This window comes from Boleophthalmus pectinirostris, unplaced genomic scaffold (genome assembly GCF_026225935.1).
Source record: "Boleophthalmus pectinirostris isolate CB_2022bp ecotype Guang Dong unplaced genomic scaffold, ASM2622593v1 HiC_scaffold_18, whole genome shotgun sequence".
NCBI classification, from domain to species: domain Eukaryota; kingdom Metazoa; phylum Chordata; class Actinopteri; order Gobiiformes; family Gobiidae; genus Boleophthalmus; species Boleophthalmus pectinirostris.
The window spans coordinates 27573995-27588441 of record NW_026571133.1 but is presented as its reverse complement, the minus strand read 5'-3'; the positions used below and the strand labels follow the sequence as shown (position 1 = coordinate 27588441).

The 14447-nt window shown below is 36.9% G+C and overlaps 1 protein-coding gene across 1 annotated transcript in view; it reads right to left on the bottom strand.

Annotated features, from left to right (window-relative positions):
- Positions 1–1027: 1027 nt before the first annotated feature.
- Positions 1028–14447, bottom strand: part of gpsm1b (G protein signaling modulator 1b) — a 14730-nt gene continuing 1310 nt past the window's right edge. The window contains exons 2-14 of the mRNA XM_020925212.2: positions 9750–9971; positions 7152–7287; positions 6933–7075; positions 6735–6858; positions 6467–6582; positions 6062–6217; positions 5865–5973; positions 5629–5743; positions 5021–5088; positions 4734–4904; positions 1961–2120; positions 1688–1893; positions 1028–1612 (exon numbers count right to left, since the gene is read on the bottom strand). Coding sequence (XP_020780871.1) covers positions 1412–1612; positions 1688–1893; positions 1961–2120; positions 4734–4904; positions 5021–5088; positions 5629–5743; positions 5865–5973; positions 6062–6217; positions 6467–6582; positions 6735–6858; positions 6933–7075; positions 7152–7287; positions 9750–9971 — 1927 coding nt within the window. The 3' untranslated portion in view covers positions 1028–1411. The remainder of the gene's footprint in view (positions 1613–1687; positions 1894–1960; positions 2121–4733; positions 4905–5020; positions 5089–5628; positions 5744–5864; positions 5974–6061; positions 6218–6466; positions 6583–6734; positions 6859–6932; positions 7076–7151; positions 7288–9749; positions 9972–14447) is intronic.

Here is a 14447-nt window from a genome sequence, read left to right as displayed (position 1 = left end):
AAAAGAGAACAGAGAGGGGTGAGGGCTGAGGAGAGCTGAAGATAGACGAGGGAAGTAAATTATGTAACAAGATGCAGGGAGATGGTTTGTGACTGAGTGGTGAGGTAATATTAATATAATATTACTATTGATCATATGCATGCACTATAATGCTATATTATTTACCAATTTTCTTACCTTTGCAATGCAATGCTCTCCCAAAATGTCCTAATGACAAATATGAGATGTGATAACTAATGACAGTAGAACTATCAACCAAAAATTTAAGGGTTTTTGCAAGGAGGAAATAAACAAAGCCTTTTGAAGTAATCCAAATTTACCACTAGATGTCTCCAAACCAGCCACATTTCATTTTTATTTATGAAAAAAAAAAACGCAAAAGCAAACCCAGTATGCCCTATTGGAGGACATGATGCAGAGTAATTTCTTACATTTCTAACATCCTTAAACAAAGGAAGTTTTCAGTAAAAGATCTGTTTTTACAAAGGCAAAGTGGTAACCATCAGAAACATTTTATTAAAAGCATGAGTGGACATGTATGTCCAAAACTGAAACATAAATACAAAATATTTTATATACATATATGTACAATTTATGGCAGTGAAAAGTCTGGAAAGCTAATCATGTTATAAAACAGAAACTAAAATGAAATGTGGAAATCATGGTTCTGATCTTGAGTTTAAATTTTGAGTCAAATACAATGCTGAGTATGACTTTATGTTCAGTATATTTAATTCATAAGTTGCAAAAAAAACAAAAAAAAACAAATACCTGATAGTTAAGTACTTAAATTTTTACCACAAGGCGGCAGCACACAGCAAAACGATCCCATAAAAGATGTACAGCAAAAATATAACTGATCAGTTTAACTATCAGATAGTGGGCTTCTTAGTGCCTTACTAGATGTAGGAATGTATTTTGAATAACCAAAATAATGGATATCATATTTTTGACAACCAAGCTAAACAAATATGTGTAACACTGTTAGTGTGTCAAAGTATCTAAAAAGCATAAAAATAGAAAAAAATCAAACATAACTATTTTTGTCTTTATTACTACCGTATTTATGTCCTGCACATTAGTAAATAAATAACTGAATTCCCAAGAGTATTCACATTTATTTTAAAAGGGACACACAAGCTTCAATGGTATGGTACCTATGCATAAAATTATTAAGGCGTTGTGTTGAGTTCAGTTAGTTTGTAAAATTGTATTCAGTACATTTATGATTTGGTCAAATGGTCCTTCTTCATTTCTACACATTTTATATCAATTTAATGCAAACAGAAAAGTTTATAGCTTACTTAAGTATTATTTAATACACATGAATTTTTTTCTATCCACTGTTGGCCCCTTTGACTGTGTTTCTATTTTTTTTTTTTTTTTTTTTAACCACATTCAGCACCATGTCCTAGCTGGAAACACCTCCTGGTGGCTTAGGCTCTGCAGAGTCTGAGTCGTCCTGCTCCTCTGATGGCAGGTGGACACGCTGCTCATCCATACGTTTGGCTTGCACCCTCTGGATCAGACTGAAGAAGTCCTCATCAGGTACTGTGGGTGCATGGGGGCCCCCTTCTGGTGGGGAACAACGCTGGTCATCTATCCTTGATGACTGGGATTTGGCAGATAAACAAAATTAAAATAATGGACAATGGCAGAGAAACATCATTTCATCTTTGTAACTTACTTGGCACTTAATAAGCATGTTGAAAAAGTCATCACTGGGCTCTTGGTGGTCTCCTTCACCCACTAAGTGACCCAGATTGTTCTGAGTAATCCTCAAGCCTGGAAGGTTCCCAACATTGACCCTCTGATCATCCAGACGACGACTTTGGGAGCTTTCAATCAAATCAAACAGCTCCTCAGTCTGGGGCGATGTGGTAATTGCAGGATCTAGAAAAAAAGAACAACAGTTGTTCTCAAATGTCAAGAAATGTCAAGCACAAATATATAGACTAACCTAACATCTCATTGAGAGAAGGCATCGAACCAGAACTGTCTCTGTTGTCGCCGTTTTCTGGATTATCTAAATTGCAGCGCTGGTCATCCATACGACTGCTCTGGAACTTACTAAGGAGGTCAAAGAAGCAGTCTTCATCGGAGGGGTCGCGTCCCAATTTCTGCAGAAAAATGAAAGTATAAATGCAAAATAACATTTCCTGGACATGCATGGATTTAATTCTGAACATTCCTAGTGACTGAATACATTAGACTAGACATAAGAGGAGCACCTTTATAATCTGATTAAATCATGATGAGCACTCTTGATGAGTCCACATTACCCTAGTTACAGAAGGTGGAATGATATTATAAAGGTGGTATAAAAATAAACTGCCCATTAACATTTGAGGGCACTGGCCCGCATGGGATAACAGATGTAACAAGAAAGCGCACTGGCAGGCATTTCATATATTAGGTGTGGAATATACATAATATGTTTTGTGGTTAAAATTGAATTTCTCAACAATACACAATCCTTACGTTTTCGAAAAGTACAATTTATTTTGTTCCCCACCTAACCCAAACACACCGCCAAGAATAAATGATTATACTTTATGACCAGTTTGACAAAATGCAATGCAAATACAATGGCTGCAACGCACATGTGGAATTTATTACAGCTGACCTGCACAACACAAATATTGTGTCAATTAAATCAATCCCGACCCTAAGATCGTTATTATAAATGCATACATGACAAACATGAAAACATAATCTAAAATTTAACTGAAATTGTATACTCTGGAGAAACTGTCAGTTATTCACTAGTATTCACACAAAACAAAAACAAATTCCAAGCATTTATGCATATACAAATAAGCAAAAACTAGGGTCAAACTAATATCGTCAAAAAATCATCAACATTCATCCTTACATTCCAACTATTGCTTATGTGTTGTGTTTCCCTGGCAAAATAACTAGCAGCAACCATATCTGAAATGGCTCACATTTTCACCCACAGGTTATTCCAAATCAAGACATCAACTTTTAACACTCACTAGTGAACAGAGGTGTCTCTGTTCCTCACAACAGTATGTGAAGTAGGTCAGTGTCAGTGAGCAGCTGATTTTAGTCAGACATTTAACAATAATCTAAACAATCAATGATGCCTTTGTTAGCGTATTAATGCCACAAAGATTTTTGTCACGCAATCATCACGCAATTAGTAAAAAACAACAAAATTTAAAATTAGAGAGTTAAAGCATTTTAGAAATTTTGCAAAACATAAATGAATACATTTCTTACCGGCTACTATCTCATTTCTGCAAACGCCTGACTCAAAGCATCTTTTCCTCAACAATACATAACATGGTCTCTTGTAGAACAGTGTTCAATTCTCTCTTCTCTTCTGTCTCTGTTTTTCTTTTCATGTCTATCGTTCAGTGCTGCCTCCCCTTCCTCCTCCTCTTCCTCTACTCTCTCTTCCCATCCCTTGCTCTGCAGATCCCCAGCCAGCCATTTTTGTCCCGTTCACCCACTGTGGGAAAACAACTCATTATAGGAGGCAGAGGGGTGACTCTGAGGGGAGGGGCAGCGGAGCGCTCAGATCAAGGTCAAATTAGCAGAACAGGAGAACAGAAGAGCAAAAAGTAAAGCTCATGTAGGGTACAGTACAAGGACAGGTGATTTTTAGCATCCACCTTATTTAACTTACAAAGCAACTTTTAAGCTGCAGAGGTTATAGTTTTATAAATGTACACAAATTCAACCTACCTTACCAATGTATGCAAATGTGGTTACAGGAAAATGCTCTGAAATATGCTTTTTGTTCAAAATAAACACAAAAAATAAACTGATAACTTTAGTGATTGAACTTAGTAAAAACAAAATGATTAGTTTACGTGAATAGTTTATACTGTAGTTAACATCTTACAAAACAGTGACATGTATTCATAAGAATACATTCTTTGACTTGCAGCAATAGTGCCCTGTGACCTTGGCCTCTTGGCTGTCCTCACTTCACTTCCAGAGCTATTGGCCAATTAATCAAGTAAGCCACAGTATAACAAGCCAGTAAAAAGAATGTTTGATGACAAATGCAGAGCAAGAATGCACAAAGTTGTGTGAATGTGAATGTGCCTGGTATAGGTGAACTGGTATATTTAAATCTTATGCAATATGCAAAATATACAAAACAAATTTGGTTTATAGAGGATCTGGCTGAGCTGTACATGGTGAAATGTGAAGAATATGACATTTTGATTATGTCAAGAAGTTCAATAAATAAACTTAAATAAATGTAATTATAAATCAAATAAATTGAATATGAAAAAGAAACAGTAAATTAAAAACTGGGAATATCAGTTCCCTCACTGATTTTGTTTACCGAATTGTTTCTGACTAAAATCCATAGCAGCAGGGTTTGGAAAATATTTTCTTTTCTTCTACTAAACTTTTAATTATCAAAATTCGGAGTATTCTTTTTTAAGCATGTAACAGCATAGTGATCTAGATCAAGATATTTCTAACAAAACTAATACGTTTCTAAGCGCCCTGTTTATAGGAGACATTTTGAGGATCTTGGACTACTCAGAAGGTATAATATTTAGTTTTGAATAGTTTATTGCTTTGGCAACAGGGTCAATTTTTAATAATAATAATAATAATAATAATAATAATAATACATTTGATGTGATTCTTTTGGGAACTTTGTTATTAGTACAATAGTAAAACAATAAACTAAAAAAAAAAATCTCTTACAGTTTAAAAATAAGTTGAGAAGTATTTCTTACTGGCAGTGGAGGTGGGACTTGCACAGTGATGTCATCAGTTTCTACTGGAGAGTCCAGCCACAGTCGTTCATCGGAGGACTGACTGTCCGTGTAGCCTTTCCTTTTACCGGCCTGGGAGTGCTGACTTTTGGATCTCCTTGGTATGCTCTCTACATACTGGTTCTCTCCATTCTGCAGAAAAAATAACTTATTGTGAAGATTCAGTTGGGGCTTAGTCACTGATGGAGCTATTGAATTACAGGTCATTCTGGAATGTCTCTGCCTTGTAATAAACTTCTTGAGCTCACCTTACTTGATAATTTCCACAGTTCAACACTATCCATGCTGTTTCTCTTGCTTAATTTGGGTCTTGCCCCTATGAAAAAGATTGGAATGTTACAGAATAATAAAAAGCATTTGTGTCAGTTTAGCACAGACCTGATAAAAGTTTAGTCAGGCTGAGAGACATGTGAGTAATCTCACTGTTTGCCAGCAGGCGCCACTGTAGAATATGTGAGTTATGTGTGTGTCTCAACCAGTTGGAAGTCATTCTTGGCTGACACATAAATGTTTACTGCACTTAATATTTACAGTCAGAGGCCTAACATGGATACCAGCAGCCAAAGAGTCTTCCTCAGAATTTTATATTAAAAAAGAGGAAAAAATGCTTATGCAATAATTCTTAATATCACAAAGTCATGAGGCTCATCCTCTTTGTATATTTTAACCTCTTCTCATGCAATGCAGGGGGATTAGCTTGGAAACTTCCCACAACCTTGTGTCACACTAATATTTTTTCTGTCCATCATATGGTAAATTAAGCAAAAGTAGTTCATAACTCCTGGTTTACTTCAATGCTTCAGTATGGTTCAAGATCAAGTTCAAGTTTTTCAGTATCAAAATACTTCCATCTCACCTTGCATCTCGAACTCTGAACTTGAGGGTGAAAGGTCACTCTCACTGATGCCAAGCACCTCCATCAGCTGCTCCATATTCATTCTGGCTGTCAGTTCTCCATTTCTGTCTCCAATCTGATGCACGAAACATACCAAACATATCCAGAAAAAATAAAAAATAAATAAATATACTACTTATTCTACTTATTACAAGATATATTTAAAAGTTGTTGTTGTTATTTGAAGAACATCCCACCTCTTTTGAGATGTCCAGGTGTTTTCGGGCAAAGTGCAGAGCTTGTTTGTGGTTTCCCAAAGACACATAGGCATTTCCCAAACTCCAACAAGCTCGGCCTTCACCAACTCTGTCAACACAGAACAGACTCAGCACAATCAAGGCAAGTCTGGCCATCAGTCTTTACAGTCTGAATGTGAGGAGGGTTTAATCTTTACCTGTCAGTGAGCTCTTGGGCAATGTACAGGTGTTTTAGATGATACTCTACGGCCTTCTGATATTGCTGCAGTAGAGTATAAGTATTTCCCAGGCTGTAACATGCCTGAGCCTCCATCACTTGGTCCCTCAACTGCCTGGACAGCTGCAGCGTTTTTCTACAGAGGAATGAAACTTAGAGATAGTATTCTTATCTCTTATTATCTATTCCAACACTATCACCATCTATGTGATCCCACCAAGATCTTGAACCATGTCTAGGCAAAGTGAACTTCAATCTTCCGTTAATATTGAATCAATAAGTCAGACTCTATTTCACTAGTTTCAGGAGAATTTACGAATTAATAGAATTTACTGTGCACATAAACTTGTTGTCCACTAGATGTCAGTATGCTTCTTATTATCACCTGTAGTATTCTGTAGCAGAATTGAATTGGCCAAGGAATATCAAAGCGTTCCCCAGATTACTGTAGGCCCGTCGCTCTGCAGCTTTGTCTCCAAATTCTTTGGCAATAGATAATCGCTGTAAAAACAAAGTTAAAGACATTGTTAAATATATTATAATAAATAATAATATTAGGCAAAAGCACTAGCATTATAAAAATGCACTAATAATAACTACTATTAACTATTACTCATATACAAGACCACTGGTCACACAATTGAGCCTCTCACCTGGCGATGGAACTTGATTGCTTCCACAAAGTTTCCAAGCAGATATTGAGTGTTGCCAAGGTTACCATAGGCCCGCCCTTGTGCGGCTCTGTCCCCAAGTTCTTTGACCAAAGACAAATTCATCCTGCCAGTAGAAAGAATTGCATACTTTAGAGTAAAAAGTTCTTAGGTGAGTTTGAAGTGAGTAGCTGCACATACTCATAGTAATTCGTGGCTTTCTGTAACGTCTCTCTGACATCATGGGGTAGGTCTCCTGGTTCTTGGGAGCAGCCCCATAGTTGCTGCTTGCCTTTGGCATGAAAAACATTCCCTATGTTATACAACGCTCGGGCCTCTCCCACCTACAGGATGCAAAAGTGGAAAAATTAGGAAATAAAAATGTATTATTATAATATTTTACATGCTTATGAAACTAACCTTGTCACTCTGCTCTTGAGAAATATCTAAATGTCGCTGGCAACAAACCACAGCCTCATCAAAGCGGCCTAATACTTTTAAGGTGTTTCCAAGGTTACCACTGGCTTTTGCTTCTCCAATTCTGTCTCCTATTGTCCTGGGGGAGTAAAAAAATGTATATATAATATATATATAGGTCATAATTCAACAAATGAAAACAAGGCTTTAATGTAGTTATTATTAGGTTGGTTAAAACCCAGTAAACTGATCTCCTATATGACATTGTTGTGAATGCTCTTATTATGTCTGGCCAGGCTCTATGTAAAAGGAGTGGTAATCCATCCATCTAACGTTAATGGTGTGAGCGGCTCTAAGGATATCTGTCACCTATGGAGGAATTTTTACTATGACTTGTTCAACTGTGTTAAAAGCAATGTAAATGTGATTGAGGATGTAGAAAACCATGCAGGAGTTATAGTTACTCCTCAAGAGGTATTTAATGTTGTCTCTAAACTAAAGAACAACAAATCCAGTGGGACAGACGAGGTGACATCTGAACACCTGAAGTTTGCTAGTGCTATGCTGTATCCACTCCTTGCGTTCTGCTTTACTGGGTTCCTGGTCCATAGTCTTTTAGCCAGAGTCTCTCCTGTCTATTTTTTTGGTTCCTGTTATCAAAAATAAAATGAGTAAACTTAGTGACATTAATAATTATCGGCCAATAGCACTAGCTAGCTCATTATCAAAGGTGCTCAAGAGGATTCTCTTAACCAGACTCGAGCCGTATCTGTACACCACGGCTAATCAGTTTGGTTTTAAGCATGGTCATGGCACTGACACATGTATCTTTGCACTGAAGGAGATGTTGGATAAATATAATTCCCAGGGGTCCACTATATTCATGTGTTTTCTAGATGCTTCTAAAGCATTTGATCGGATTAATCATGGAAAACTGTTCAACAAATTAACAAACCGAGGTGTTCCAGGGTACCTCATTAGAATACTTATCTTCTGGTATACCTGTCAGTCCATGCAGGTGAAATGGGGTGATTCTGCTTCTGACTCTTTTAGGGTCAGTAATGGAGTTTGCCAGGGTGGAATCCTGTCTCCCCTTCTGTTTAATATCTATGTTGATGACCTGTCTGTGCAGCTGAATGAATGTAAAACTGGATGTTTTGCTGGTAATTATCTGTATAACCATTTAATGTATGCAGATGGTCTAGTACTGCTGTGCCCTTAAAGTGCAGGTCTGTAGCAGCTTTTAAATATCTGTTCTCAGTATGGCTTTGAATATGACATTAAGTATGATGTTCTGAAAAGTCACATTATGATTGTTAAAACAAAAGAGGACAAAAAAGCTATCCTTTCCTGTTTTCTCTCTGTGCGGGAGTGCCCTCCAACTCACAGATGAGGTCAAATATCTTGGGCATTATGTCACCAGTGACCTTTCAGATGATAGAGACATGTATAGGCAGCAGTGTAAGCTTTATGGCCAGACCAATATGCTTGTCCGTAAGTTCTCCATGTACTCCAGTCATGTCAAAATTGCACTTTTTAAATGTTTCTGCTCACCCTTGTATACTGCACATCTTTGGTGCAACTACAAGAAAAAGAGTTTGACAGTGGCTTATAATGACTCTTTGAGAATATTACTGAAAGTGCCAAGGTTCTGTAGTGCCAGTGAAATGTTTGTAAATTGTGGTGTGAGACCCTGTGTCGTCACGGTCAGATGCTGTATTTATTCATTTATGTGTAGAGCCATGAATGTGAACAATCGAATCAATGAAGCTCTAGTTTGTCCTGTGATGAGCTCTGTCAGATTCACCTCTAAGTTGTGGAGACACTTGCGGTCTTGTCTGTATACGTTATAACATGCACTGTATTTAACTTTTTTATTCTTACTATTTTCTTTTTAATACTATGAACCAGATATTACGTGTTCTTAATAAAGATTGAAATGAATTGAATTAATTGGGAGATCAATGCCATATTTAATGGTTAGGTTAGTCAGAGGTGGGGAGGAGTGACCAGGAGTCCTGATGAGACTATAATGTAACAAGGTAGATCCCAAAGGTCTTTAATCACTTCCCTGCTGAAATACCAGCTGCATTCTCTGCAGGAGGCTGGATTACTCATGCAAGTTCAATATCCCGCTGAGCCGCACAGCTCTGATCATCTACAAATCTCTACACTTTTTCTCGAAACTGCTGGTAAATGCAATTTCAATAGATCAGATGAACACTGTAATGCTGTGTTAAAACAGCGGTGTCAAAATTGCCTAAACACCTCAAGTTGGACGCCTTTGCATTTGAAGGCAGCTGCTTGAAACTCACTGGTGTATGGCATATTTCACCAAATTTTTTTTTTTTTTTTTTTATTAATTAATTTTTTTTTTTTTTTTTTGAGTATCTGACACCTGTGGCATAGAGGATCAAAATGCGCCACGGAAACGTTGGACCAGCCTGGACATGTGTCCCTCATAGACTTTGCATGTGAACCCAACACCCTTGACACCACTGTCTAAATGCAACCTGCATGTGTCTTTTGTTCCTACCAAAACATCAAAAATTAAGCTTAGCAACAGAAAACGATGGGATTGCTTTCATGATTAAGGCTTACCTTGCTAAAGTGAGGTCATGGCGGTGGTATTCCAGAGCTTTCCCATACTCTTTAAGGTAAAAGTAGGCATTGCCCAGTTGGCTGTAAATGGCACTTAGAGTCTTCAGGTCTTCTGTGCCCACCTGCACAGCGGCTTCAAAGAAAGCTGTCCCACCTTTAAAGTCTCCAGACTTACAAAGCCTCTCTCCTTCCAAGGCCAGCTCCAGACAAGATGCCTCCATTCTGAAAGGCACAAAAAATAAGGAAGAATTAAACAGTGTATATTATTTAGGTCTGAATGTATAAAAGTAATTGTGCAACATCCTGTAACTGATACAAATGTGCAGTATCACCATGACAACAGGCCCTGCAGCCATATCTGTGCACTGTTGCTGTAGCAACTGTCCAAATCAATGAGATGTGCACCTTGAAATGGTTTTGCATCTTGTGTCTCTGTTATTCCATAATTTAAAAGGCTACATAGATGATTATTATTATTAGGTAGCTAGATAAATCTTGAATTGGTTATAGAAAATAAAATTACCAATTATAAATGTAAAGCAAAAAATATGTAGATATTGTGGACAAAGTAACAAAGTTCTTTCTTATTTCCCACCAATGCAAAAACAGAATTCATAATTATATGGATGTTCAGGACAGGACAAAAAACTGACATCCTTCTAATGCAGCTAAAAAAAAACATCATTTCAATCTAGAAATAACTAGGACTGAAGTCGCAGAAGCATAACAATCACCAGTATTGAGCCATTGTTGTCATAGCAACAGTTGAACGTTATCTAAGGTAGCCTACTACAACAAAGCTGTCCACTTTGGAAGTATGACTTCAGGATTTATTTTTTTTTACACCTCCTTGGCTTGTTGAATTATTATTAGTCATAATAGTTATAAAAGTTATATAAATCTTTTATATACAATATAAAGTTATACAACCAAACAATATGAGGTGATTAGGGAAAATACCAGGTGAAATGATTAAAGGTTTCCACTTAGATGAGTTGATTTTATGCTTATGGCTTCACGAAGCACTGCACCTAATGTTACCGTGTCTCTGATTTTGTTTCTCCCCTGTTGCTACGGTACCTGTATTTTTGCCTGGTACGTGCTTTCTCCACAAACCCCTGAAGCTCTATGTGCAAAGGGTTTAACACAGCCCGTGGCCTAGCTCCATGGTGGACCAGTTTGCACACTGCTTTCTCTGCCCCTGACAAAGGGCATGCCTCAGAGGCCACTGGTTCTTCCCACATGGACCAAACAATAACAGATGTTTATACTATCAGTTGGTTCAAATGTCTGCATATAGGCTGCATAATCACTAAATGAATGACAACCCCTTCAAAGAACAAAGAAGGGTTTCTTTAAATATAAAATGCAATAATAAAAAAAAAGTGTTTACTCCTATTATAATGTTAGCAGATGATCTGTAGCTTTAGCCGCATACATAATAGCTGATAATGATATGGGGCAACATTTTCCAATGGAGAGTTCAGCGCACAGTCAAGCAAATCCAAGAACCACATCTGCACTTTGAGTCTTCAACAAAATCAAAATCCTGACAGTATTCCCATAAAAGGCCAAAGAGAAATAGTGAAGAATTTAAGGTATCCACTTTAAAGGAAAGGATCCCTGTAGATGAAAAGTCTGATTATGAGCTTCTGGTTGAACATTTGTGACATTTTCCAGAGAGTGCATTTGGGTCCTTTTGAGTCAGGTCCAGATCCATTAGTGAGCCCGTACATAACAGTCTACACTTCAGAGGTGGGTAGCTTTACTTGATGGCTGTATAGGAATATAGAAGACAATTAGTGACGACAAAGCAAATGCATTCTACGCCTTAGCCACAATGACAGACTGAGAAGATGAGAGGGAGAGAATGGATAATCCAGTGACCCGTGTGGCCTCTGCACCAACCACAGTATAGAGTGTGGCCCTTACAAATCCACAGATCTGCTGACTCTGGCTGAAACCCATTAGATCACCAGCCAAGACATACTCCAAGGAGAGGGAAGCAGAGGGAGCTTTTAGAGTGTAACTATAGGAGCACATCATGTTAATTATTTTAAACATTTCATGCTGTGCTACCAGTAGAATAAAATGCTTTCTTTAAACAGACTAACTATAGTAAAAACTGCATCACTCTAATTTTTGATTATTTTTTATTGAAAAGTGCGCAAATAACCTCTTCCAGGATTTTCGTTGCAAATGTTAAATGTTATATCCTTTTTTTTCCCCTTTTTTTTCCCCTGTAAGGGCCAGTCTCTTTCTCTGCAATACTTGGACCTCAACAAAGACATTTATACTTTAGCAGATCTCAAATGGATTGTTATATTATTGTCCATTTACCACAGCCAAAATAAAAAATATAAAGATTTAAAAAGCACAATTGAGACATTTGAACATTGCCTTTTACAAAGATATATAACGGTTGGCATTGGCCAATATACTGTAATGTATAATGTACTGATATTTGCACTGATATTTGCACTTCCTAGTGTATCGTCCATCAGCCTTAAATCTCCAGCAGAGGTCAATATTTTGTTTGGATCAGCTAGCTGAACAATGTAGTAATTTATTTCTAAACACTTTACTATAAAGAAGACACTGCACAAAATGTGCTTGCGCAGCTCTTATGCACTTTATAGTAAAACATTGTTGTGGAGGAGATTTTTTAGTCCTTTAGAATCGAAAAAATTTTAATAAAGCATTGTATTTATTGGACAATGATATTGGTATAAGAACAGTTGCGCTTTATGACTTGATTTGAACATGCAGAAGCAAAATGTGTGAGCAATCTAGATATGCTCTACAATTTTGAGTCATTATTACTTAAAATCTAAGTGGGCATTGGACAGCACCCAAAATGCCCAAGATTATCCATTGCATATAGCAGTACTTCAGTGAATAACTTAATGGAGGAAAATACTTTAGATAACCTCACCTGTACATAATCTTTTAGAAAGAACGTCAACATAGCCTCCAGACTATAAGCTACTTTGCATTAAAGCCAAACACAATATAACTGCATTTATAAAAGATATCACAATTTCACTTCAAACTTAAAGAAAATTAGTTTTAAAACACTCTTCATCAACCGTACTCCTAAATATCCCAGAGTCACTCAATCCTAAATTTCAAGGTCTGAATACAAAATAGTATAAAATAGAACAACAAATCCCAGGTTCAGAATCAGTGTCACCAAAATAATTATAGTTGGAGATCTAAGCAGCCGACAGAACTGCATTTTCTTTCAAGGCCAAAACCACTGATCAGACAGGACAGATACAGAAGAAGTGAAAATAGGGTAGAATAGCCAACTGCAGTTTTAGGTTGTACGAGCAAACATGGCAGGACATGGTAAACTACAAGAGAAAAGTACAGTATAGATAGTGTAGCCTGGGAAACAATAGAAATGTGTCAGTAATTAATTTCTGAAGTAAAAATATGCCATGCTGCCACATATGATTAAAGAAAAAAAAAAAAAAAAACAGATAGAACGCAGAATGCAGCAAAGAATGACAGCAGTGGGGAGTTTGGTCAGTAACTTACAATCTCATCATAGCTGTGGTCACTGAAACAAAAGACATAATGCATTTTTCCCTCTGCTGCTGGCTGCTCTAAGGGACAGAAAAACTGTTGTAATTATGTTAGTGTGTAGTCACTTACAGTCGATGTACATTCGAAAAGGTATAGAAGAGAATGTGTGTATGTATCAGCTCCATTTCACAGTGGAACAATGAATCTTGTCTACTTATTGAGTAGTGTTGTGGGTACAAATATGTCTTCTGTGTTTTTGTTTTGTTTTTTGTTTTGTTTTGGAGACACATAGAGGCACAAATTTTAGAATCAAGAGAAAACTACTAAATATGCACACTACTGCGATAACTACAAACCAAAATCCAGTGTACGCTATTCATAGTATTGTCAGATTTGATTCCCCAATTATCCTGCAGCATATTTGAAACACAAAGTTGTTGTTTTTTTATTTTATTTACACTTTAGAGTTTACCTTTATAGATCTTACTGTTGTCTTGTGTACATAAACCACATGTGTAAGTAACAAGGAGAAGGTATAGCAACCTTGAAATTATGACCAATATGACAAGAAATATAGATATTGAAATAAAGTCCTGTATTGTGAGCTGTGAGCTGTGGTGTAGTCTTCAATATAGCCTACTTCCAAGTTGAAATTTATGCAAACTATTAGGAGCAGAACAGAAATACTGTGTGGCTGGAGTTGGCAATCCAGCCATAAGTACAGAGGGCCAATGACTGTTGTCAAGGAAACCAACAAGAACCTACAAGGATTTTTTTCCACATCCAGTTTCTGGATCTTTCAAACAGCCCCATCCGTCACCTTATAGCATCATTTACACAGATTTATCAGGAGGACAGTATGCGTCTCATGAATGTTAATGGCTGTACAGTACATGAAAAGATGACATATTCTACAAGTGGGTAAAATAGAGCTTACCTTTTATCATCTGTAAGCCAGTGTAGGCCTACTGCTGCCTCTACATAGTATAAACATAATAAATATTCTAAGAGTAATAAGTAGAAAATCACATTCTGTTCATTCGAATGAATTGTGACGAGGATTTTCTTCATTATTAATCACAAGCTATGAATTGCATTACAGCCAAAGACGGCTTGTACATTTTTGAATTGCTTGATTTGATCTCTGTCTCTTTCTGTTTGCTCTTA